The sequence below is a fragment of the Bufo gargarizans genome, chromosome 5 (genome assembly GCF_014858855.1).
Source record: "Bufo gargarizans isolate SCDJY-AF-19 chromosome 5, ASM1485885v1, whole genome shotgun sequence".
NCBI classification, from domain to species: domain Eukaryota; kingdom Metazoa; phylum Chordata; class Amphibia; order Anura; family Bufonidae; genus Bufo; species Bufo gargarizans.
The window spans coordinates 148,133,769-148,158,623 of NC_058084.1; the positions used below are offsets into that span (position 1 = coordinate 148,133,769).

Genomic DNA, 24,855 nt, shown 5'->3' on the forward strand with positions numbered 1-24,855 from the left:
GGGTCGTTGTCATGCTGAAAGATGAAGTTCCTCTTCATGTTCAGCTTTCTAGCAGAAGCCTGAAGGTTTTGTGCCAATATTGACTGGTATTTGGAACTGTTCATAATTCCCTCTAGCTTAACTAAGGCCCCAGTTCCAGCTAAAGAAAAACAGCCCCAAAGCAAGATGCTGCCACCACCATGCTTCACTGTGGGTATGGTGTTATGTTGTTTTTGCGCAAAACATATCTTTTTGGAATTATGGCCAAAAAGTTCAACCTTGGTTTCATCAGACCATAACAGACCATAACGCCAGTACTTGCCAGATATTCCTGCAGCTTCTTTAATGTTGCTGTAGGCCTCTTGGTAGCCAAGACCAGTTTTCTTCTCATCTTTTCATCAATTTTGGAGGGAAGTCCAGTTCTTGGTAATGTCACTGTTGTGCCATATTTTCTCCACTGTGTTCCATGGTATATCTAATGCCTTGTAAATTCTTTTGTACCCTTCTCCTGACTGATACCTTTTAACAATGAGATCCCTCTGATGCTTTGGAAACTCTCTGTGGACCATGGCTTTTGCTGTGGGATGCGACTAAGAAAATTTCAGGAAAGACCAACTAGAGCAGCTGCAATTTATTTGGGGTTAATCAGAGGCACTTTAAATGATGGCAGGTGTCTGCTGACTCCTATTTAACATGATTTTGAAGTCAGTTAAAAGAGGTTGTACACACATTATTTTAGTTTTCTTTGTTTTCTTCCCTCCACCTAAAATAATTCAGTTTGTTTTCATTTTTTTACATCACAGAAACCTGACATTTTAACAGGGGTGTGTAGACTTTTTATATCCACTGTATATATGCACACACATATTGCTGCTCAGTCAATCACCACCTGCAGCAATGACCCGCCTCAGCCAGAGATTGGGTCTTTCACAAAATAAGGTGCAAATGTCCCTCCTTGATCATCCAAAAAGTTGGATGGTACGTTCTAGTTCCTTCAAGGTCAGAATACAGTGGCCCCCACCAATCTTGACAATGAAAGGAGCACTGGTTTAGCGCTCTTGTTCCTTTAAGTTATTGTCTGCACACTATCACTCCAGAACTGCAGCGCAGTCCCATTCGCTTATATGAGGTTGTGAAGCAGTTACCTGTACGACTGGTGGCAGGCAGGGAAAATGGAAATGATAATACTTTATAATTCATGAACACAGCAAAATATATATTTTTTAAGGTCTTTGAAGCACCCACGGCTACTATTTTTATTTAGAATTTGTCAAGACTTTATTCTTTGGTGTAAATGTGTAATATGTTAATATAAATCAAAGTATCTTTCATATACATATATGTACAGTATGCAGATATATACAACAAATTTCAAACTCCGAGGGGTACTTAAGCCCCTCCACCCCAAACAGTAAAGGAGTGAAAGTATAAAGGGAGCAGTCTATAGATCAGCGGCACAATACTGCATAAAGTATATCCTGATTTGTCAACACTGTTAAAAAATGACACAAGATTTTGGAACGCGGTAAGGTCACAACAGTAATATGGCAGAGACAAGACTGAGACAGTGGTGCACAAAATAGTTTTGTCTGTAGAATATACAGTTTTAATACGAAATGACGTAAAGTGCGATTACTGTTGTGCAGTCATATAAGGCAGGGTGAGACTGGGTGAAGTCCAGAGATCAAGTATTAGAAGGATGTGGATTTACAGAATGGGGTGCCGCAGACTTTAGAGGGAAGGATAGTTATCAGGGCATCAGTTCTCAGGCATCCAAGTGCGTCAAGTAAACAAATGTCTTCAAACAACAACAGGTCCTTGGTCCCATGGTATAAAATACAAAGGATATTTCTTCAAACCTCATTTCATCTAGTCAAAATGTATATTAATGCAAGCAGGCACCAATAAGGCATAGGAAAATTCATAAACAAAGATACTGAATTTATGGACGTTCCAGAACTCATTTTCTGGCTCCCCTCCATTGAACCTTCAGGTCTCAAGATTGAGGAGGAACATTTGACCAGCGGCACTTGGTATGACGATGCTCTTTTTTCAGGCCTATCTGGGCTTGAGCCATCACTGGGTCTTTGGCCATTATAAAGCAAATATCTTCCTTGTGAATCTTGTTCCATTCTGAAGAGCTCATATTCAGTGTGAGGAAGCCTTATTCCTAAAGCTATGCAACCATTGGTGTGTGTGACATCTTGCTCCACCCCAACTTTCCATGATTTCTCTGTTCCACACTCATTTCCATTGAAAACATTTAGTAGAGAAGCTGTAGCGTAGTCCATTGGAGTCACCTTCATGTGATTTACTGTGAAATAAAAAAAAAAGGAATCAAATTACAAAAACTTTATATGCTTCCTATAAATAATATGCTTACATATACTATACCTTGAGTTACATACTAGGAAACAAGAATAACTCCAGCTATAGCAACTGGTATGGGGCCCCTAGGCAAAAAGAACCCACTAAGGTGCAACAATGCTGTTCCGTTCTGTGGGGAAATACACCGAGCTAGATTTCTAATGTCTACCTCTCCTATGTACGTCCTTCTTTGTGAAGATCTACAGAAGTATTTGATTGTACTATATATTCTTTAGTAAGGGAATGTGTCATATATTCATTTGAGTTGCATTGGCTATATTAAAGGGAACCTGTCACCAGGATTTTGGGAATAGAGCTGAGGACATGGGCTGCTAGATCGCCGCTAGCACATCCGCAATACCCAGTCCCCATAGCTCTGTGTGCTTTTATTATGTCAAAAAAATGATTTGATAGATATGCAAATTAATCTTAGATGAGTCCTGTCTCTGAGATGAGTCCAGCGTGAAGGAGCCCAGCACCGCCCTGCTTCCTCAGAATCTCCTCCTTTCTCCCCGACGTCACAAAGCTAGAGCGCCATAATCTTGCGACCTAGCCTTAGCATTGGTCATCAATATCAGATCAGCGGTGGTCTAATTCTCGGCACCTCCACTGATCAGTTGTTTGAAGGGGTTGTGGCACTGTGCAAGCGCTGCACTGTTTACCTGCACACCGTCTCCCTTGTAGCAGCAGTGCAGTGTATTCCCAACAGTGTGTTTAGTCTTTTGCAGCCATTTATTTTATATGTATAAAACTTCCCCTGGGGGCACCCATATTGGAGAAGCACTTTGGGGGTCATTTATTAAGACCGGTATTTTAGACGCCGGTATTAATAACCCCTATATCTAGCAGTGGATTCGCCAAAGTTATAAAGAGGCGCAGGCCTCTACATAACTTCAGCACATACAGCGCCAGTCTAAATGTAAGTCAGCTTCCTTGCTGGCTTACATTTAGACCATTTTCTACGCCTAAAATTTGGACCATTGTCTACGCCACACCCACTTTTTAGACTTGGCGTGAGCAGAGAAAAGTTGCAGATTACAGCACAACTAACCGCTGCGTCGCAATCTGCACCAAAAATACGCCTAATATAGGCGTATTTTTAGATCATAAATGACCCCTTGGTTCCTGTATTCCCTGTTAAGACAAGGCAGCAGGGTTTGTTTGCTTTATGGCAGCTGACACAAATGGGAGATAATTGACAGAAATATCATAGATTCTGGCAATCTTCAGGAAGCAATGGAGTACACCATAGGTCTCTCCCCCAGAGAAAAGGGAGTAACACGGCATCTGCATACAAAGCCTTACCTGTCCTTATAGTGGTGCTACCCAACCTTATCTAGGCCTCCAGCAGTACTAAAGAGCTTTAATTAAAGGGGGTGTGCAGTGGCAAATTATTGATGACCTATCCTTAGCATTGGTCATCAATATCAGATCGGCGGTGGTCTAATTCTCGGCACCTCTGCTGATCACTTGTTTGAAGGGGCTGTGGCACTGTGCAAGCGCTGCACTGTTTACCTGCACACCGTCTTCCTTGTAGCAGCAGTGCAGTGTAATTCCAACCGCTCATATCACTGAAGCGGATCAGAGTAGTAGTTGTAGTTACACTGCACCACCATTACAGTGGAGAATGATCGGGAATAAACATTAGTCATTTCCAATCATTGCCCCTTGTAAAAGAGTCCATAATGACTAGAGTAATATTTAATTTTTTTTTGTCAAGATAGCAATATAAAGAATAAAAAAGAAAAAAAAGCATGTAAGAATAAGGTGCAGATTTATGAAACCTGTTTAAAAGAAAAACCTTCTTTGTTGCTCATAGAAATCAATCACAATGCGGCTTTCTTTTCTCAAGCGCACTATGAAGAATGAAAGCTATACTGTAATTCACTGCTGTGGACAACAAGGACTACCTTTATGTGCTTTTATAGATATACAGTAAATGATCTCTACTTTTCATCACTTTGTTAGGGGCCCTATGAACTCCCTATGTTCTGCTCCGTGTTTCTTTTTCTGTTTTCTCATATAATAAAAACTATAAATATAAACCTATAAAAACAATGATGTCCTTGGTTTACTTACCTTTGAAGACAAATTCGGTTCCTCCCATGATCTTAGTTGAATGCATGCCTCTGCTGTAGCGGCCCTTGGCATAGATAGTGAATGTAGGATGCTTGCATATTGGGTCTGAGTAGTGATAGTAATAACCTTCCCATGTATGATTTTTGTCATGAAATATAAAGTGTCTGGTGAGAAATAAGACTTCTGGACGCACTTCACAGCGCTGGCTCACCCATTCTCCATTTAGCCCAATAGTCAGGTCTACCTTGGGAGGTAATATTGGAGGATGATGCTCATCCGACCGGAAGATGATTCTACAGGCAATGCAGGACTGGTCATGGTTCTGAAACATAAGCAGGAATAGATGATGTTAGATACTATCCAATGCTTCATCTTCTTTAAGAAAATTCCTGGTGGGATCCATTTTTTAAATATAAGGGGCAGAACGGGTTCAAATAATAACCATTAATGACCATTTACATAGGTCAATTACAGTCCCAATGAGCGTCAATTAATTAATACCACTTGACATATGAGAGTTTGCTTGTTTGTTGGGTGATCAGTGGCATATTTACATGGGCTAGTTATGAAAATGAGCGTTCATACAAACCTTAGCCCTATCATCTTTAGACATAAAATGACCCTTACTCACATGACCAATCCACTACCATTGGCGTTCCGGTGCTTCCAGAGCACTGGTTTCCAGTTCTTGGTCCCAGCTCTACATGCAGGAAATGTCTGGAGATGCCTAGTCAGTCAATCACTGTCTATAGCGGGTCACTTCTGTGGTCAGTGATTGACTAAGTAGGCATCTACTGCCATTTCTCCTGTGTCATGTCGGGTCCAGACTAGTGGAGACCCGTTAGATTGGCAGAGGTGGAGGATTGGTGAAGTAATGCTTATTTTTTTTATCTTTACCCCATTCTGACTATATATATATATATATATATATATATACACACTCACCTAAAGAATTATTAGGAACACCATACTAATACGGTGTTGTACCCCCTTTTGCCTTTAGAACTGCCTTAATTCTACGTGGCATTGATTCAACAAGGTGCTGATAGCATTCTTTAGAAATGTTGGCCCATATTGATAGGATAGCATCTTGCAGTTGATGGAGATTCGAGGGATGCACATCCAGGGCACGAAGCTCCCGTTCCACCACATCCCAAAGATGCTCTATTGGGTTGAGATCTGGTGACTGTGGGAGCTATTTTAGTACAGTGAACTCATTGTCATGTTCAAGAAACCAATTTGAAATGATTCAAGCTTTGTGACATAGTGCATTATCCTGCTGGAAGTACCATCAGAGGATGGGTACATGGTGGTCATGAAGGGATGGACATGGTCAGAAACAATGCTCAGGTAGCCTGTGGCATTTAAACGATGGCCAATTGGCACTAAGGGGCCTAAAGTGTTCCCAGAAAACATCCCCCACACCATTACACCACCACCACCAGCCTGCACAGTGGTAACAAGGCATGATGGATACATGTTCTCATTCTGTTTACGCCAAATTCGGACTCTACCATTTTAATGTCTCAACAGAAATCGAGACTCATCAGACCAGGCAACATTTTTCCAGTCTTCAACAGTCTAATTTTGGTGAGCTCGTGCAAATTGTAGCCTCTTTTTCCTGTTTGTAGTGGAGATGAGTGGTACCTGGTGGGGTCTTCTGCTGTTGTAGCCCACCTTTCTTTCCCATTCTGACATTCAGTTTGGAGTTCAGGAGATTGTCTTGACCAGGACCACAACCCTACATGCATTGAAGCAACTGCCATGTGATTGGTTGACTAGATAATCGCATTAATGAGAAATAGAACCGGTGTTCCTAATAATTCTTTAGGTGAGTGTATATATATATATATATATATATATATATACTTTCCAAAGAACGAGGCAGCACTTCCAGAATTCGGTGACAGGGTGAAGAAGAACTTTATTCCCAGTTATTTTGGGGTCTTCACCCTGTCACCGAATTCTGGAAGTGCTGCCTCGTTCTTTGGAAAGTACGTATCGTGGAGGAGAAGTCGACCTCCGTGAGGAGTTGCACCCAGTACACATGGTCTGACTGTGCTGCTGCTGTATTTTGTTTTTCCTATATATATATATATATATATATAAAATATATATATATATTTTTTTTATATATTTTTTTTATCCATCTGGACAACCCCTTTAACAATCAAAATACTGTTTGTAAAAAAAATTGTAGAAACTACTGGTTATCAGTTCAAGGACACTAACTAATCCTTCCCATGTCATAACTACGTATATACTGTAGATGCAAGATAATGAAACAAAATTTCTCTACACAGGTATATTTTTCTGGAGCTCAATAATGTGGATACATTGATGGGAATTTACATAGGTTATTTAACTGATAGGGTTCAAAAAAGACAGAGGTCCATCAAGTCCAACCTATAATCTTACAGTTTAGATCCAGAGGAAGGCAAGAAAAAAAGCCTGTGAGGTGGTGACCTCATATTAATGGCGAAAATTCCTTCCAGACTCCAAAGATGGCACTCAGAATTAATCTCTGGATAAACATGCCATCTCCTGAAATCTAGGCCTTGAGGAGAGATTCCATTACTTACTAGTTTATTTGTAATTTCACTTACAGGATTAGATTGCTTTCTCATTATACTATAGATTCTAGATGCATGCAGAGTCCCTAAATGGTGCCACACAGAGTCCATATGGGCACTGGGGTAGCATGGGTTGTCAACACCCATGGCAAGCCAAGTATTGTTCCCCCCTAACCTGGAACATGTGCTCGTCGGGTCCATTAACTTTCTCCATTCACCGCATAGCGCTCAATGAGTGCTATGCAGCGAGAAATGGAAAAGGCAGAAGCAGTAATAAACCTCTACTGTGTTGTCTCTGACAGCCTGTGACCCAACCTGCTAGATTGCAGGAGCTTTAATCCTTTGCTTTATTTGGCCATGCCTCTATGTAAACCATCAATACAAGAAAGGAAATAAAGGTGGAAGACAAAAAATTTTAATCACTTGGTCAGTGACATACATTACCCTCCGCAACAGAAATCCATGCCACAATAAATCACAAAATACCTCCCCAGCGGCATCCTATATGACCGTTTAGCATATAACACCCAGCAGTGCCAAATAAACACTACAATGCAGCATAAACTCCCACCCAACAGCACCAAATAAACACCCCATTAAGTTAAAAATATCTAGCATTATTGTCTCCTGACCAGCCATGCACCTTGGCAGCAGTATTGTTCTCTGACAATCCCTCTCCCAGTGGTTTCAGTATTGTCCCCTGATAGCCCCTCCAACACAGGTGGCAGTATGGTCCACTGACTACCCACCCCCAAGGCACCAGTATTGTTTTCTGATAACCCCTCCCCCATTGGCAGCAGTATTCTCCAGATATGTCTCACATCTCTTGGGGACTTGCAGGAAAGGAGCGGTGAGGTTGGAGGGAGAGCGTTTCTTCTGCAGTTTTTATATATACAGGGGATGAAGAACCTTTGATAATATCATCACAGGTCCTACACCTGCACTCTCCTAACCTCGGAACTACACTTTTGTGAGTGCAGTTCCTTTACTCCTAGAGGGTTCAAGACCTGTGAAGATGTCATCACAGATCCTTTAGCTTGCTAAGCCTCCGAACTGCACTAGTAATGCAGGGTTTCGCATAATCAGTGCAGTTTTTGTTCAGTAATGTCAGGCAGACCCCTCACACCAGAAATCTGCCCCAGATTCCTAGTCTAGGTCTGGGTATTGTCTGGACAGTGCCCTGGTGGCTGAGCAACCCCAGCAGTTTTGCACTTGGGGCAACCGTCCCTCTTCGCCCCCCCCCCTATGCTATGCCACTGCATATGCAGTATGGACCCTTAGACATTCCTTGAGGCACCATGTCCTTTCTAGAAGCATTGCTTCTGTGTCAGAGCATGCCACCATTTTTTTTCACCTATTCTGTATGATTCCATGAGAAAAAAAACTTTCAGTGCCAACATATAAAACTGTAAACATAGATGTACAGTAAAACCCCATAGCAGACTATGGACTCTGTATTACACATCTGTAACAGTTGCATGTATAGGCACATAGTTATTTTGTGTGAACACAGACTGTTCAGAATTTGATATTTTTGGGCTTCTGTACTATGAAGATTTCATAACAGAAAAATTTGTATTTTTAAAAACCTTAAAAATTTTAAGTTACAACTATTATGTAAATCATTAAAGCAAAATTTAAATATAACATCACATTCTGTAGTCATATTCTAAAGAAAAAACGCAACAGCATGGTTAAGCTTTGTGTTGCCAGATACTGCAGCTTGGCATGTGCTTGCCAGGGCACTTCAGTGCTGAGGAGGTTAAGATTAAGGAAAAGACTGTGTTTGATGTTATATCAAAGCCCTCTTTGATCTTGATTAGAATATTGTGCCGCTTTCCATAAAGGAAATGTTTGTCTGCAAGATCTGTATCACCCTAAGTTGTCACACGTAGCGTTTTTCTAGTCCTTTGTGAATGGCAAGAGACAATAATGTTTAAAAATGCATTACATATGTAGTAGTCACAAATACAGTATTACTACTAATATTACAAATAATTACTTTAACTCATGATAAACATTGCTCAATTATTTAACCTGCACAGAGCTAATTATTTAAGATATAACCAATGAATAGTATTGGTGATAAACACTTTCTACAGTTACATATGTCCTATTTATCAACTTTATTAAGGGATAAGTTATCATTAGAGCATAACAGAGCTTTTATTGTTCAACTATGTGGCAAACTAGATCAATGAGAGATTTCTCCGACATCGAAAGGTTGGAAAACATTTCTTGCTATTTTGTGTATTCGGTTGTGATGCAGTCCCTATATGATTGCAAACTACAAACAAAATCAGTGTGTGATTTGAATCTACACCATGAACACACATGATCCTGCAGAGCAGCTGTATACAAAAACAATAGCATATTTTAAATCAACATTCCATTTTGTTTTATTATTTTGTTATTTTATTTTATTTTTATCGTTATGCAAATTTGGCTCAAAAGTGTACATAGCTTTTATTTAAGAAAATGTATCTAATTTCCTTTATGGAATTTGCTTCTGGACCAAATATTTGTGAAAATATCAATGTTTACCAATATCAAAATTTCTCTTACCCTATTTTTCATCTTCTCTAGACTCTCTCTAACCCAATATGGGCCAAATACACTGCCTGTCCCCATAAAATAAGTTGCCACCTGGATTTAACTAAGCAAATAGTTATGAGCCTCCTATTGGATAATTACTGCATGGGTGATTATCTTCAGTTGGCAATAAGTTATTTAACCCCAACTGGTGCAATGAGTTGCTTCTCATTTCTTAAACAACCATGTCGAAAGACACATCTCGTGGTCGTGGAAAAGATGTTAGTCCGTTTGAGAAGGGTCAAATCATTGGCATGCATCAAGCAGAGAAAACATCTAAGGAGATTGCAGAAACTACTAAAATTGGGTTAAGAACTGTCCAACGTATTATTAAAAACTGGAAGGATAGTGGGGACCCATTGTATTTTAGGAAGAAATGTGGCAGGGAAAAAAATCCTGAATGATCATGATCGGCGATCACTTAAACGTTTGGTGAAATCAAATCGTAGAAAAACAACAGTAGAACTCAGGGCTATGTTTAATAGTGAAAGTAAGAGCATTTCCACATGCAGAATGCGAAGGGAACTCAAGGAATTGGGATTGAACAGCTGTGTAGCCATAAGAAAACAACTAATCAGTGAGGCAAAGCAGAAAATAAGGCTTCAATTTGCTAGGGAGCATAAAGATTGGACTCTAGAGCAATGGAAGAAGGTCATGTGGTCTGATGAGTCCAGATTTACCCTGTTCCAGAGTGATGTGCGCATCAGAGTAAGAAGAGAGGCAGATGAAGTGCATCATGCCTAGTGCCTACTGTACAAGCCTGTGGGGGCAGTGCTATGATCTGGGGTTGCGGCAGTTGGTCAGGTCTAGGTTCAGCAACAGTATGTGCTCCAAGAATGAGGTCAGTTGACTACCTGAACATACTGAATGACCAGGTGATTCCATCAATGGATTGTTTCTTCCCTGATGGCACGGGCATATTCCAAGATGACAATGCCAGGATTCATCGGGCTCAAATTGTGAAAGAGTGGTTCAGGGAGCATGAGACATAATTTTCACACATGGATTTGCCACAACAGTGTCCAGACCTTAACCCCATTGAGAATCTTTGGGATGTGCTGGAGAAGGCTTTGCGCAGCGGTCAGACTCTACCATCATCAATGCAAGATCTTGGTGAAAAATTAATGCAACACTGGATGGAAATAAATCTTGTGACATTGCAGAAGCTTATCGAAACAATGCCACAGCGAATGCGTGCCGTAATCAAAGCTAAAGGCGGTCCAATGAAATATTAGCGTGTGTGACCTTTTTTTTTTTTGGGTGGCGACTTTTTGGGGGGGACAGGCATTGTATTTACATCAGAGAGAGACGTATCTTATTCCTACATAAATACCTGTGAATACTTCCTAGTATATGATCAGAGGTTGCCGTCATATGACAAACCGTTCAAGCAATACCAAAGTTATAATACCAATCTAAATGAATGGAAACAGAATGCGGCAGCCAGGTTATGACCACACTACCCTATTTGTAGCACTGCTTGACTGAAGATGTTTGCTCTGCACAAAACGTGATATAAATTGTTGCACAGTAACCCAGTTAAACGGTCAGCTCTGTATCTGCTTGGTTTGCTTCTAGTAGTTCAAAAATGTCTTTGTATGGCTAGTGGAAAATGGCAAAGCTTTGGCAAAAGCGGATAATATAAATACAATTTAAATAAAGATGTGCTAATATTAGGGTAATGAGAATAGTATCTCAGAGGATATCCTGTATCCTTCAAAAACAGTAGGAGGAAGACAAATGAAAAGAGAACAGATGAGCACTTATTCTATTCATAGCAGAAAGCAGATATTTTCTAATTTCAATATAGAGAGTGAGACTAATTCTTTCTGTCAGGGCTGTTTTGACACACTGGTGGGCCCTGTGCAAACGGTTCATGATTGCGACCCCATCTGGCCAGTATACTGTATTTCAATATACCTAATGAAATAGTGTATTGAGACCATATCATTCCATACCAACGGTACAAGCTCCTGTAAATACATACATGTAGATCACATGTCGCAGGAAAATGTATGGAGCAGGCTCAGGAACAAGTGTCAAAACTGTAATCAATTTTTGAAAAAATTAAAATAAAATAGTAAAATCTCAGTCCCTCTCCTTTTACCCATTTATCACATTAATAAAAATCTAAACAATAATAAGAAAAACTACATAATTGGTATCGTTGCATCCATAAAGGTCCAAACTATTTAAATACCACATTGCTTATTCACCATGGTGTAAAAAAAACAACAAAAAAAAATTCGATTATTGCGGCTTTTTGGACCATCTTACCTCCCAAAAGTGGAATAAAAAGTAAACAAAAACTTGTATATACTGTACCCCAAAATGCTACCAATATAAACTATAGGTTGCCCAGTAAATATCAAGCCCCCACACAGCTCTATCGATGGGAAAAAAAAGTTATGGGTGTCAGAATATGCCAACCCAAAATTAATTTTTTATTTTTTTATTTTATAAAAGTAATAAAACATAAACTATATAACTTTTGTATTGCTGTAATTGTACTAACCCGCAGAATAATAGTAATTTGTACTGAGTGAGTGACATAAAACATTGTAAAAGTATACAGAATTGCAGACCCCTGAATACATTGCAGACCCCCCAAATCAGCCCCTCTAAATAAATATAGACACCAACTAGCCCAACTAAATACATAAATACCCTCTAAATAAATAGAGACTTCCTAAAACAAATACAACACCCTAGATCACACCCCAGACACTTACACAGTGGCTCACCCTCTCCTCCTCTGTGGGGCTTTGCAACTCTGCACAGATCTGGTCATGTGACCTTATCTAGTTCCTTCAAAAGTAATGAAACCTGTAGAAGAGAAGGAGGAGCATTGCTAGGTCCTCGCCCTCGCCAGAGTAGGGGGAAAGACAGCGCAAGCGCAGAAGTGTTCTATGCGCGCTTGCGCTATTCATGCTGATTTTTGGCCCTCCCACCGCTTGTCACGTCACGACTTGTGTCCACTGCCTCGGAGAGAGGAATGCCGGGATAACTAGTCGTGACGTCAGCACGAGAAATGCTTCCTGGACGAGGAAGATCACGTGACCGCTATCTGAATCGGTGGCCAGAGATAAGATCGGCACAGCAAGTAAATTGGTAAGTAGCAGGGCATGGCTGGGGAGAGTGAATGGAACATAAAATAGTGAAAGTGTAGAACCCCTTTAATATTGTGCCAAGTGTCATATTTCGCTCTATAATATATAATGCCGCATTTCAACTTTCTTATTCATGAATATTTCTAAAGAAATTTCTATATGCAATTCACGAATATGGCATTTCTGTTTATGATCCAGAATCTGATAGCAGAAAATATATTTCATAAAAGAAAAAAAAAAAGTTTCATGTTTCTTTTTTTGCTTTGAAAGGGGCACTTCAATGCAACATACAAGTTATCTTGGCCTGAAAGGTTCCTGTTGTAACTAGCAAGGACTGTACATTCATTAAAATGTGAAGAGCTGTGAACCCAACTGACTTCCACATTGCTAAGAGCACAGAGATGAAACAGAACTATTAATATCCTGAACATAAAAGAAGGCCTCTACTATTATAGGGATTTCAGTCAATTTATATAAAAAAAAATGAGTGGAGAAAAAAAACTAGTGGGAAGTAAAGAGGTAAAGTATGCTTAGGTCATAAGGACTGTACAGAATGCATGCAAAATCCCAACTGAGTTCAGAAAATGAACAGGTTATGATTATTTTTCTCTCCAATTGCTCCATAATGCACGCAGTGAAGTCATAGTACAGGGGTATTGTGCACAGTGATGTCACAGAACAGGGAAAAATCATACAGTGATGTCCCAGTATAAGGAAAATCCTCTCAGCAAAGCTAGAGATCATGTATCATGCAAACAGGGAGATTTTAGTAGTGTATTAATACACATAGTAATATCAGGAATAATGTAGCCAGCCAATTCACACAGTGATGTCACAGCACAAAGATAAAGAAAACAGTGATGCCATGGTAGAGGGATTAACCCCTCAAGAAAGTTACCAGGACAGGAATTATGCAAACAGTGATGTCACACAGTACAGGGATGATGCACACAGTCATAACAGAATGTAGGACTAGTACCGGAATAAAGTCCTGCCCTGACTTTCATTGATTTACATTCACTGTTTCATACTCCATTTCATCCATAAATGCATTTCACCTATGAGTGGAGGTGGCCCACGCCTCACTTGCTGGGTCACATATAGTAGTTACACCAGATCAGTTATCCATGGTTCTGCATAAACTGACTTAACTTGAAGAAATAATCTGGCCAAGTCTAATGATTACCCCCCACCCCCCAACTAGAGAGAGCTTGTGCAAGACCAGGAGGATGTTGAGAGCAGATGGCAGACAAATACAGAAATGATGGGTCACAGTAACCTATGGCTGACGTCTGCAGGGGCGGATTGGCCATAGACCCTGCAGGAAAATTTCCCGGTGGGTCGATGCCCAGAGGGCCAACTAAACCCTCATCTTGGCCAAAAGTCAGGTACATAAGGATCTTATGCTCTCAGCATTAATTAATTTAGGCAGTATTTTGTGCTGCACTGTGGTATCTGGTTCTGCTGAGGTAGTATTTTGTGCTGCACTGTAGTATCTAGGGCAACTTTAAGTTTTTTTTCCAGGGCTGCTTTCAGTTCCCAGTCAACCCTTGGATGTCTGGGTTGTAGTTGGTGGGGGTTTTAGGTACATAGGAGGTAAAATAGATGACAATGTCAAGGACCTTGCATACATTGAAGGTTAAAACTTAAAGGGGTGGGCCTAAGCCACTCTATACACCCTAGTTTTTCCACCTTCCTCTGCAATCCCCTCCCTCTCCTTGATTAACAGAGCCAGCTTCCTCTTTTCTGGAGTTTACCCAGAGGGCCTGTATGTGTAAATGCAAACATTCCCAGCATCTGTCCTGGACTTTACCTAGACTTTTTCTCTCCAGAGCCCTAGTATTAAATCTTCGCTTTGTCTGAATGGGCGCATGTGTGAAAACAGCAGTAAATGTCCCACAAAATCAGAGTGGCCCATGCCTAAAATTCCCACCCCTTGCCTAGGGACCTGGAACTTTTCCTCTGTAGTGAGAACGCACCCAAGATGGAACATCTCCAGGGTGAAAGACCAACTCTGGTAAATCTCCAGACCCTGATATTTCTGAAATATTCCAGAGTTTAGGTGTGAAAACAGCGTATGTCAGCTCACTTGGCTCTGTCAATGAAAAGGGGAAGGGAGCTGGTAGAGGAAGTGGGAGGAGCAAGGGTGCACAGAGATTCTTAGGACCGACCTCAGTGCACTTAACCGCTCATTTATTTGCATATGGACTAAAAGCACATTTACTTCAGAAAAAAGCAACGGATTGCTAAGCTAAAGGTATCATTACATTCAGCGGAGCTAATCCTGTAAGACATTGTGTCTGGTTTAACTGTGAATATCACAGAGAGTTTTCTTCAATTTCTTGAATGTTCACATGTGAATCTACATATCTGTAATAATTATGTATACCTACCTATATGTTTGATGGCAGATGCAATGTGTATCTACAGGCTGCCCATTAAATATGCAAATGTGCAGGCTCTTAGGGAAACCAGGAGGCTCCAAAATGTCTTAGCAAGCAGAGGTGTGGAAATTAGCAGGCACTTTGGATAGTTAAAGTAACTCCATGGGTCAACCATAACAGTCAGTGTTGAGGTTGATTTATATTTAGTAATTATAAAAAGACAAGAAATAAAATAATACAGCTTGAGAAGTGAATTTATGATCTAGAAGTCAGAACAGGACGGCAGAAATCTGGAGTGTGGCCAGTTTTCCTGAAGGCTGATTTTGTGGTTATGGCAGGGTTCCAGATAATGGCAGACCTGGACCTTTCATTATCTGAAGCCACAAGTGAAGCCACAAGCAAGTGTAGTATTAGATACCTCTGATCATTCCCTGGTGCAGCAATCTAAATGTTTAGTCTTTTTGAGTGCTTGTTTTTTTAATCTCCTCCACTGATTATTTTTTCCACATAATATATTAGTATTTTAGAAAGACAAACTGTGCACCGCTCTTTATATTACTCCATATCATGTTCAAATTATACTAGGCGGAACTTAAAGGGGTATTACCAACACACAGTTATGGCATATCCACACAATATGCCATAAATGTCTGATAGATACAGATCGCACCTCAGGGTGCCACACCTATCTCCAAGTAGTGGATCCCCAACCCCCATCAGATGGCCTCTGTTATTCACAGATATCTACATAGTTACATACCGTAGTTAATACGGTTGAAGGTTAATACGGTTGAAAAAAGACATAACTCCATCAAGTTCAACCAATATCTTCAATCTCTCTATTCATTCCTAAGGGAATTCCAAAAACAGATGAACAAGCCTGTGAATATGCCATTAAATATCCAAGAGGAAATATCCAAACCTTTAAAGAGCTTAAAGGGGTTGGCTGGACCACAATAAGTAGGGTTAATTAAAGACAAGACAGGGTGCCACACCTATCTCTAGGTAGAGGATCCTCGACCCCCATCAGATGGCCTCTGTGATTCACAGATACTGTATTTCTCCGTTCATTTCTATGGGAATTCCAAAAACAGATGAACAAGCCTGTGAATATGCCATAAATATCTAAGATGAGACATGAAAAGCCTTTAGGAGCTTAAAGGGGTTGCCTGGACCACAATAAGTAGGGTTAATTAATTTAAATTTGTATAGCCATTTCAGTTTTTAATATAATTTATTTACCTTCGTGGTCTTTTTTTGATTACATGACCTATAGACAAAACAAAAGTATCCATCTACCAACGTCACATCTACTGCTCTCCTGTATTGCGGCCTGGCGCTCCTTGACTGGGGAAGGACACGAGCGCTAAAAACAGACTGCCAATGCACATTAGTAAGATGGTGGTGTACTGGAAAACTCTCCGGACCAAAAGACAGAAGAGAACAGCAGTGGACATGATGTCAGCAGGAGGACCATCTTGTTGAGTGGCCAAGATCATGTGTTTGGATTTGCTATCTACAGATAAAGACCACAAAGGTAAATAAAGTATATTGGAAACTGAAAGGGCTATATAAGTTAAAATGAATAAAGCCAACTTATTGTGGCCTGGACAAACCCTTAAAGGAAACATGAATGTGTCTGAATATCCCTACTAAGATTAGTGTCCTGGTATTAAATTCGGTCCATGAAGAGCAACAATTAGATTAAATTAAAGAAGATCACTGGTAGGGAAGGCCATGTCTTATCTGTCATCTTGTGCTGACTTTAAATTGGTTGTTTCACGATAACACTGACTGTATGTCCTATTGGGGCAAATGGCTGCCATAGAATGGGAATCCTTTGTTTACTCATTCTATTATATGTGGCCTATCCATGCAAAAATTATATTTCTTGAGCATTAAAGAAGTCAGACCTGTGGTCATCGGCAAATTGCAAGGCGCAAGAAAGTAACTTACAGTTCATGGGTGTTAATGCTAAATTTGTAACAGTGTCCCCACCTACCATGTACCAGTGTCGCCATTTACAATATACCATACTAGTATCTTCTTTAAAGATAAAAGGTCCTTTGAGGCCCAGATGTGTCTATGACCACATATAGCTACAACCACGACCAAACCTTCTTAAGTCACAAACACCATGTTTGCAACTTTTAAAATACCACTTGTGACAAATGTTGTTACCAGTGGCGTTTTTACGCTCTCCTCTGAACTTTCCAAAAAAGGATCATGGTGAGGGCGAGGCCAGCGGTTCCGACACATATATCTTCATTTCTGGCACAAATAAAGACAAAAATCTAAGGCACCTGCGAGTTGGAACATTGACTGCCGTAGGATGAGCAGGAGACTGCTACTGGAGATTGTGCACGGACTGCCAGAGGATGTGCCTAATTTATTGGGAGGTTTGGAAGACCAGCGTTTGATAAATCATCCCCTATAGGTTCTAGAACCAGTTACCAATTGGGGATGTGTCCCTGCACAGTCTGACACTGGCAGGGCTGATTGGATAGTGTCAGACTGAGCAGGGACCCCCCCCCCCCAAGTGATAACACCCACCTGGACCTTCATTACAAACGGCTATAAATTGAGAATTATCTTGTAGCAGGAATAATAAAGGAATGGTACAACATAGAGTCATAAGAATAGATGCTTCAGAATTGTTATTACAAGGGGATACTAGCAGGCATGTCAGAAGTGGTTACATGTCCTCTTCAAAGGAAGTCAAAATTATAGGAGGCCATATACTTTTTTTTAGGCCTGTATTACACCAACAGATTTTCTGAAAGATTTTCAGACCAATCAGATGGCCAACTACACACACAGATCTTTTGTTATACACACCAACTATTGGTCTAATTGGACATATATTGGTTAGATAATCTGTTGGTCTAATACAGGCCTAAGGGAGGACAAACCTGATGATTTCAGCAGGACTAACTATCTAATGTGTATCTGATATTCTGCTAATGTTTGTTCAGCCTTTGTCAGGCTTAAAAAGAACCAAGCTTGTTGAATTTCAGCCTGTCCAATGCTTTGTACTCAAGGACAATAAGCGGCTACCAGGGGTGTCTGGCAGTGACTAAAGGCCGTATTACACAGAGGCAGCCGATTGTTGGGAAGGAAGAGTTCCCTCCAAGCAACCGCCTGCTCGCCGGCGGAGGAGACCGCTGCTATAACATGCAGAAATCTCCTCCACAACATGGGGAGGAGAGATCACTATGCCATCGCTAGTCCCCATGCTGTATAGTGGTTTGCCGGTGGCAGATCTTTATTAGACACCACAACCTGCCGTCTGCAAATAATAATTTTTTAACATGTGTAAAGATTTGGTTTGCTTGTTCCTCGGGCAATCAGCAGCAGTATTACACTGCCAGATGATCGCTAATAAGCGTTCATGTAAACACTCGTTAGCGATTATCTGCCATCGGGCAGTGTAATACAGGATTTACTCCTGATTCCCTGTTCAGAACACATGCATGCTCAGACAAAACAGACATGCAGGTGTATAGGGAGGTTAACAATTATTGAATGTGCATGGCCACCTTTAACAGACAAGTGTGAAATGAAAGAGATTTTCTCATCTCAGACGATGGAAGCATATCGCTAGGATATGTCCCCATTGTCTTATAGGTGCGGGTCCCACAGCTGTCTCGGCTATTTCCGTCTGCCCCATAGAAATTAAAAAGAGCAAACCACATCTATTAGACAATGGGGGCATATCCTAGCGCTATTTCCCCATTGTCTGAGATGGGAATACCCCTTTAAGTAACAAAAGCTCTGTAGTTCCCAATATAAATGGGTGATATATTCCATAGAAGTGAATGGGAGCAGTGGCCGGTCATGCGTGGTATGTTCCCAATCACTTTTATGGTGGTGGCCGGACTGAAGTCCTCCAGTCGCCACTTTGATGGGTTCTGTTGTAGGTGCGGGTCCCACCTAGCGGTATGCCCCCATTGTCTGAGATGAGAGAACCCCTGTAAGCGTTTTTGATATAAGAATTAATTACCTTGGAATTTTGCAGAGCTGGCTGATAGCTGGATGGTCTGTAATACATTCTATGGGTGATGTCCGTGTGAACATCTCCAAGGAATAGTTCCTCCACTAGGTGATCCAGGTTATGATGTAAGTACTGCTTTTCCACACGGATAAGTTGAAGTTCATGCATTGCAAAATTGAGAGCCTCTAAACATTTGAAACTATTGTCTTCTTTCCATAGATCATAACTAACATCCGTTTTCCAGGGCTTGTCTTCAGGTATGATGCCAGGACACGTTTGGTTCACCAACCATGTTAGGTTCTCAGCCACACTTTCAATGTGAGGTATTATTTGCACATGATGAAGTTGGTAATCGGCCTCAGTCCCACCACGGACAATCCATGATGCCTGGCGAAGACGGATCTTTCCACGAATAACCATAGTGTAGGTGGGATTTGTACAGTGGTTGCCTCCATAATAGAACTGATATGCTTTGAATGTATTATTGTTATAAAACTTGTAGGATCTTGTGATGAATTCAGGTCCGGATCGAACTTCACATCTAAAAAGTGTTGAAACAATTTATAGTTAATAGTTTTTTTATTCACTTTTTAAAAGAGGACCTAAACATTTGCTAAAGCCACAGAGGAGCAGCATCTCTTCTCACAGCACTCTGCACCTTTGGGTTTTATGAGCTCTGCTTGGCTTTTCCAGTGTGTAGAATACAAATCCTGTATACTTTCTATGGATCTGTACTGTGCAGGCTGAAAGAAGGGCCAATAAAAACCCAAAGAAGCAGAGAGTTCTGAGAAGCGCTGCTGCACCCTCATGGTTTCAGCAAAGGTTTACAAGTAAGTCCCCTTTAAATATATCTTTATAATTCATATAAATGGATAAATGGTATGATTACATTTTTCTCTAATATTAGTCAAAGTTGCAAATGTGTCCCATAGACATAGCCACCAGATGTACATTTGACAGACTATATAATAGATGAAAATTATGAATAATAAAGCTGTCCAAAACAACAATTACTGCTAGACAAAAAGTGGTTCAGCCAGTTCTTACTAAGCAGATCCACCAATTTCCATGGCTGAACATGCACCATGTTTCTGCGGACTGAGGAAGGGTGAACAGAATGTTGGCTCATCATTAGGATGGACAATAGTAGACCACTGGATACCAGTTTCCAACACAGCTCATGCAACCCTCAATAACACATACTCAAATGGATCTCTCAGTACATTGATTGCAGTTGGTGTTGAAAAGTTGCACGTGTACGATGAGCATATACGTATGGAACATAGATTTGTTCAGCATCTACCTTACTAAACTGAAATTAGGTTTTGTAACAGCTTAACATCTAACAAATGTTTTCAAAGCAAAGTTACAATTTAAAATTTTTACAATAATACAATACAATAATTCTTCTAATTCTCAAAAAACAAAAAACAAAACAAAAAAACAGGCCTACAAACCCTTTAAAGGAGTTGTGTCATCTCAGACAATGGGGGCATATTGCTAGGCTATGTCCCCATTGCCTGATAGGTGCGGGTCCCACCTCTCGTAAATGGAGCCTTGAAAGTCACAGGAGCCCTCCATTCATTTCTATGGGGCTGCTGAAAAATAGCAGAGAGCTGGCTCGGCTATTTACGTCAGCCCGATAGAAATTATTGGGAGCAGGCCGCATTATCAGACAATGGGGGCATATCCTAGTGATATTCCTCCATTGTCTGAGATGGGAATACCCCTTTAAGTAGCAAAAGCTTTGCAGTTCCCAATATAAATGGGTGATATATTCCCTTTTACAATACAATTACACTGGTTGCTTCCACTTGCAGGGCTGCCTAGGGGGTGAGGGGCAAGTGCTCACTACACTGCTCTACAATAGATAGTATGATGGGATCCTGCCTATGATATGCCATTATGGCTGAGCAGCCTGACAGGAAAGCTCACCAATATGTAGTGTATACAAGTGCCAGAGCATAGTGTATTGAGATCCCACCCCTCATCCCCCAATGCAGCTCTGCAAGTAGAGGCTACCAGTCCTGCTCACATTCTAGGACTGGTTGCTGGTGGCCATTTAAAATCATTCCTGGAGTACCACTTTAACATGAAAACTGAATAGAGCTGAACTGCAATATCAGAAAAATCCCATAGACATAAATAGTGCTGTTTCTGGGAAAAAAAGCGACCCCCTTTTTTTTTTCTACTACTGCTAAACCTCGTCAAGTAACCAATTATTAACCATTTTTCTCTTCCCTGCAATCCATCAGTGGTGGCCGTGCTTGTACAATATAGGAAAAAACACTAGCCTCTCTGGTGGCCAGGACAGCGGGAGTGCTCATCAGCCGATCCTTTTTCCTACAGTGTGTAAGTACAGCCACTGCTGCTGGATTGTAGGGTGGTCGTAACCATGGAAACAAGCAGTGTATAATGTGATGAAAAAATGAATCAAGCCAGCAAAGGAGGCAATATGGAGAATCCCAATACTTTAGTAAGTGCCTTGTATTAACTTCCTCTACATGATAAATGCCATTTGCTGAAGTGAGAAAACCCCTTTAAACATAGTTCACCTTCTGAGAGGCCCTAAAAAGAGAAACCTTGTATTTTACTGTGAGTCTCTGTCTGGGCTTTGAAGTTTCCCTATTGTTATATTTTGTCTTGCTGAACCCAAGCTTTTTTTTTCCCCTCAAACATGAACACAATCCCATATTCTTCTATGGAACCACAACATCCAAGTGTTTCTCTAATCCGCTCTGAATGGTATGTCAATTGTGGGGAATGCAGATTTGAATGAAAGCTCAGATGCATTAATAGCCACAAAGTATAATAGGGTGCGTTCTGCATTCCAAGGCTCTCCAAGAACCCCCCTCTGACAACAAAATTAAAACATGTGAGTTACAGCCTCATAAGGAATGAATGTACTTGAATCTAAATATAAATGTAAAAAGCCAGCAATGGTTTGCCAAGTACTTTTAGGGCCAGACAGCAAGGAAACTCTCTATAGACAGGTTTCCCCCAGTGCGTCCTATGCCAGACCACAAGGAAACAGAAGACAGCTTGTTGTGGCTGAAAGCTCCACCACTTCATGAGTGGACACAGGAATCTTCAAACCAGAGCAAGTGCTGAGGCGGTGTAATGTTTTTAATTTAGTGGTTGAACTGCAGACGAGGCAGGTTAACATTTTGACAGTGACGGTCAACAGGGTTCCTTGTTTTCGGGTGGTGATGTCATGTGTCTAAACAGGTTAAATGTTACAAACCACCGAGCAACTTCACGGAACGTTTTAGAGGAGCAGTAATACATGAACAGAAACGTGATCTTGAAAACTTATCGACAATTTACACATGGAGGACTTTTTGGGGATTTTTTTCTAAGGCTGTGCTACTCATGGTGCTTGGAAGTATCCATGTCTCAAAACATCCCCACATCCCCACAGGTGAATATCCACTAATAATCACAACTTTTGTGAATTCTGATATGTTTTTTTAAATGCATCGGGATTTTGAGGGGGCCCTTACGGGAATCAGCAAAGAGGGCCTTGGCCAGTAGCTGATGGTAAGCTACATGAAGTATGTGAGGCCGCATGACAGTCCAACCAGAGATCATCAGAACCTACTAAATTGTGCATTTTTAGAGGACTGACAGGAGTGGAGTTTCTAATATTCATAAGGAATTATTTTAATTTATAATACATTTTATTTAAGAGGAATATAATGCCCTATAGTGCTAAATGTATCAATAAATATCATTCTATAACCAATGCAGTTTAAAAAGCCCTCTCTTATAAAAATACACTCATTGAGTTAAAAAAATAATGCTCCCAGATATAAAAATCTGTGTCATGGCAGGGCTTCCAACTGGCATTTTTTTTAGCAGGATATTGCTTGCCCATGCACAGCAAGGGTAGCGCACTTCCTTGGCCTGCCTGATCACCAGATTTATCTCATATTTAGCATTTATGGGACCAGCTGGGACGCCAGCTTCGGCAACCTATCTGTATGCAGGTTCTACAGGCCCAGCTTGGACATCTGTGGGAAAATGTGCTGCCTGAGGCAAAAACTGAAACAGCACCCTCCATGCAAAATTCTTGATCTAATCCCTTCCCTTCAGCCAGAGGTGTAATTTGACCAGCATGCACTTTTTATAATACCGGTGTCTTCTTATGTGGCACAAGGGTCTTTGGGCCCCCTGAGGCTCCTGGGCCCAGTAGCGACTGCTACCTCTGCACCCCCTATAGCTACACCTCTGTCTTGTATCCAGGCTAGAGGTGACCCAACAGGATACTAGAGCCTCCTGTCAATTGTACAGTTCTCCCCAATAAATTTAGGTGAATTTCACAGTAGCGTTAAAACCATCCGCAAAGCTGTTCCGGCAGAGGAACAGCCTGCTGGAGTCCATCATATCGCTGAAAATGGCCAGAGCAGTGCCAGCCCCCTTTGACTGGAATGGAACACAGCAAGGATCCACCCTGTTTCCGGTATTAGGGTCGGGATTCAGCTGGACAAAAACTGGTGCTTGGCGGATGGTTTTAACGCTGGTATGAAACTAGCCTTATTCTTTCACTCTATTTTTGTAATCACTTAAATATATCATCATTACATTCACATATAGAACGTTTTATTTCCTGACTTATTTATTCAGATTTAAAATTAAGAATGCAAAGCACAGGAAAACATGTCCAAAACAATTTTTTCATAAAAAAAGGAAAAAAATGATTAAAAAAACTGATAAAACATGGACCCCAGTGGCTATTTCTTTGGTGACCTGAGGAGAGGGAAGAGATTTTTTTTTTTTTAAGGACTTACACAGAATGCTCTGGGAATTGTGTTTTTTTTCTGGTATTTTTCTCATAGACCTCTGTATAGGACTTTAAAAACAGCAGAAAAAAACTGTAAACATGTTAAAAAATAAAAATGTCACAAAAATGCTTACAACCATTTAAACACTGAAAAATAGTGTGTGTGAAGGTTATCCTAAGTTTTCATGTGCTGATCATAGCAATCTATGACTACTATGAGTAACAGCTGTATACCATGTTGGGAGTATTGCTATAGCTAGACCAAGACCTGAGAGGTTTTATCCTATCTGATCTATTTTGCAATGGACAAAAAAAAAAGGTCAATGAGATTAATGTCTTTACCCTGTAGAAACCCATTGTCCCTCGATGTGTGGAGGCATCTGCACTGTGACTCGGGCTCCGTTGTGCAAGTGTTTCAGCATATGGTGACACTGTGACTCTTTGTAAGTCCTCCATGCCGTTTTCTCCAGGGATCTGGGATGCAACCTACTGTCACTTAATAGTATATTGGAGCCATCACCTGAGAAAATACAAAGGAGATGGTTTTAGTGAATCATGCAATAAATATCCATTTCTGTAAAGTTATATTTCCACAAGCAGTTCTCCAAACTATTGCATCAACCCATTGGAATGATGCATAATTAATAAGCAAAATCTGTGTCAGCACATGTGGGAATATGTCTAATGTAAGTAGCTGCTATAATGTGATGGTGATTGAAGTGAAGATCAAATCGAATTAACATTGGGGGAGACTTATCAGGACTGGCGTTTCTAAAGCCAGTCTCGATCTTGAGTGCGACAGCATAAGATGTGCCAAAATTATTAAGAGGGGCTTGTGGCGTAGCTGAGTGAGTATGGTGAAGAAGGGGCAGAAAGTCATAAACTTTTGCATAAAACTGGGCTTGCAAAAAATTTTGCAGCTGCCGCAGGGGTTATATTATATCTTGCCCATTGGTTAAGTCATAAAGTCTGATATCTATGAAGAATTATTATC

At 40.7% G+C, this 24,855-nt stretch overlaps 1 protein-coding gene and 1 long non-coding RNA gene across 4 annotated transcripts in view; one reads left to right on the forward strand and one right to left on the reverse strand.

Moving 5' to 3' along the window:
• Positions 1-920: 920 nt before the first annotated feature.
• Positions 921-24,855, reverse strand: part of APCDD1 (APC down-regulated 1) — a 119,591-nt gene continuing 95,656 nt past the window's right edge. For both annotated transcript variants that reach the window (XM_044294850.1, XM_044294849.1), the window contains exons 2-5: positions 24,204-24,381; positions 19,088-19,619; positions 4,426-4,747; positions 921-2,293 (exon numbers count right to left, since the gene is read on the reverse strand). In XM_044294850.1, coding sequence (XP_044150785.1) covers positions 1,845-2,293; positions 4,426-4,747; positions 19,088-19,619; positions 24,204-24,283 — 1,383 coding nt within the window. In that variant the 5' untranslated portion in view covers positions 24,284-24,381 and the 3' untranslated portion in view covers positions 921-1,844. The remainder of the gene's footprint in view (positions 2,294-4,425; positions 4,748-19,087; positions 19,620-24,203; positions 24,382-24,855) is intronic.
• LOC122938958 lies at positions 12,559-19,438 on the forward strand. Of its 2 annotated transcripts, XR_006390069.1 has the most exons (5): positions 12,559-12,701; positions 12,971-13,219; positions 16,361-16,621; positions 19,103-19,203; positions 19,298-19,438. It is a non-coding gene; the product is annotated as an uncharacterized LOC122938958 (long non-coding RNA). The 2 variants fall into 2 exon arrangements; XR_006390068.1 differs by lacking the exon at positions 12,971-13,219 and having other exon boundaries at positions 12,609-12,701.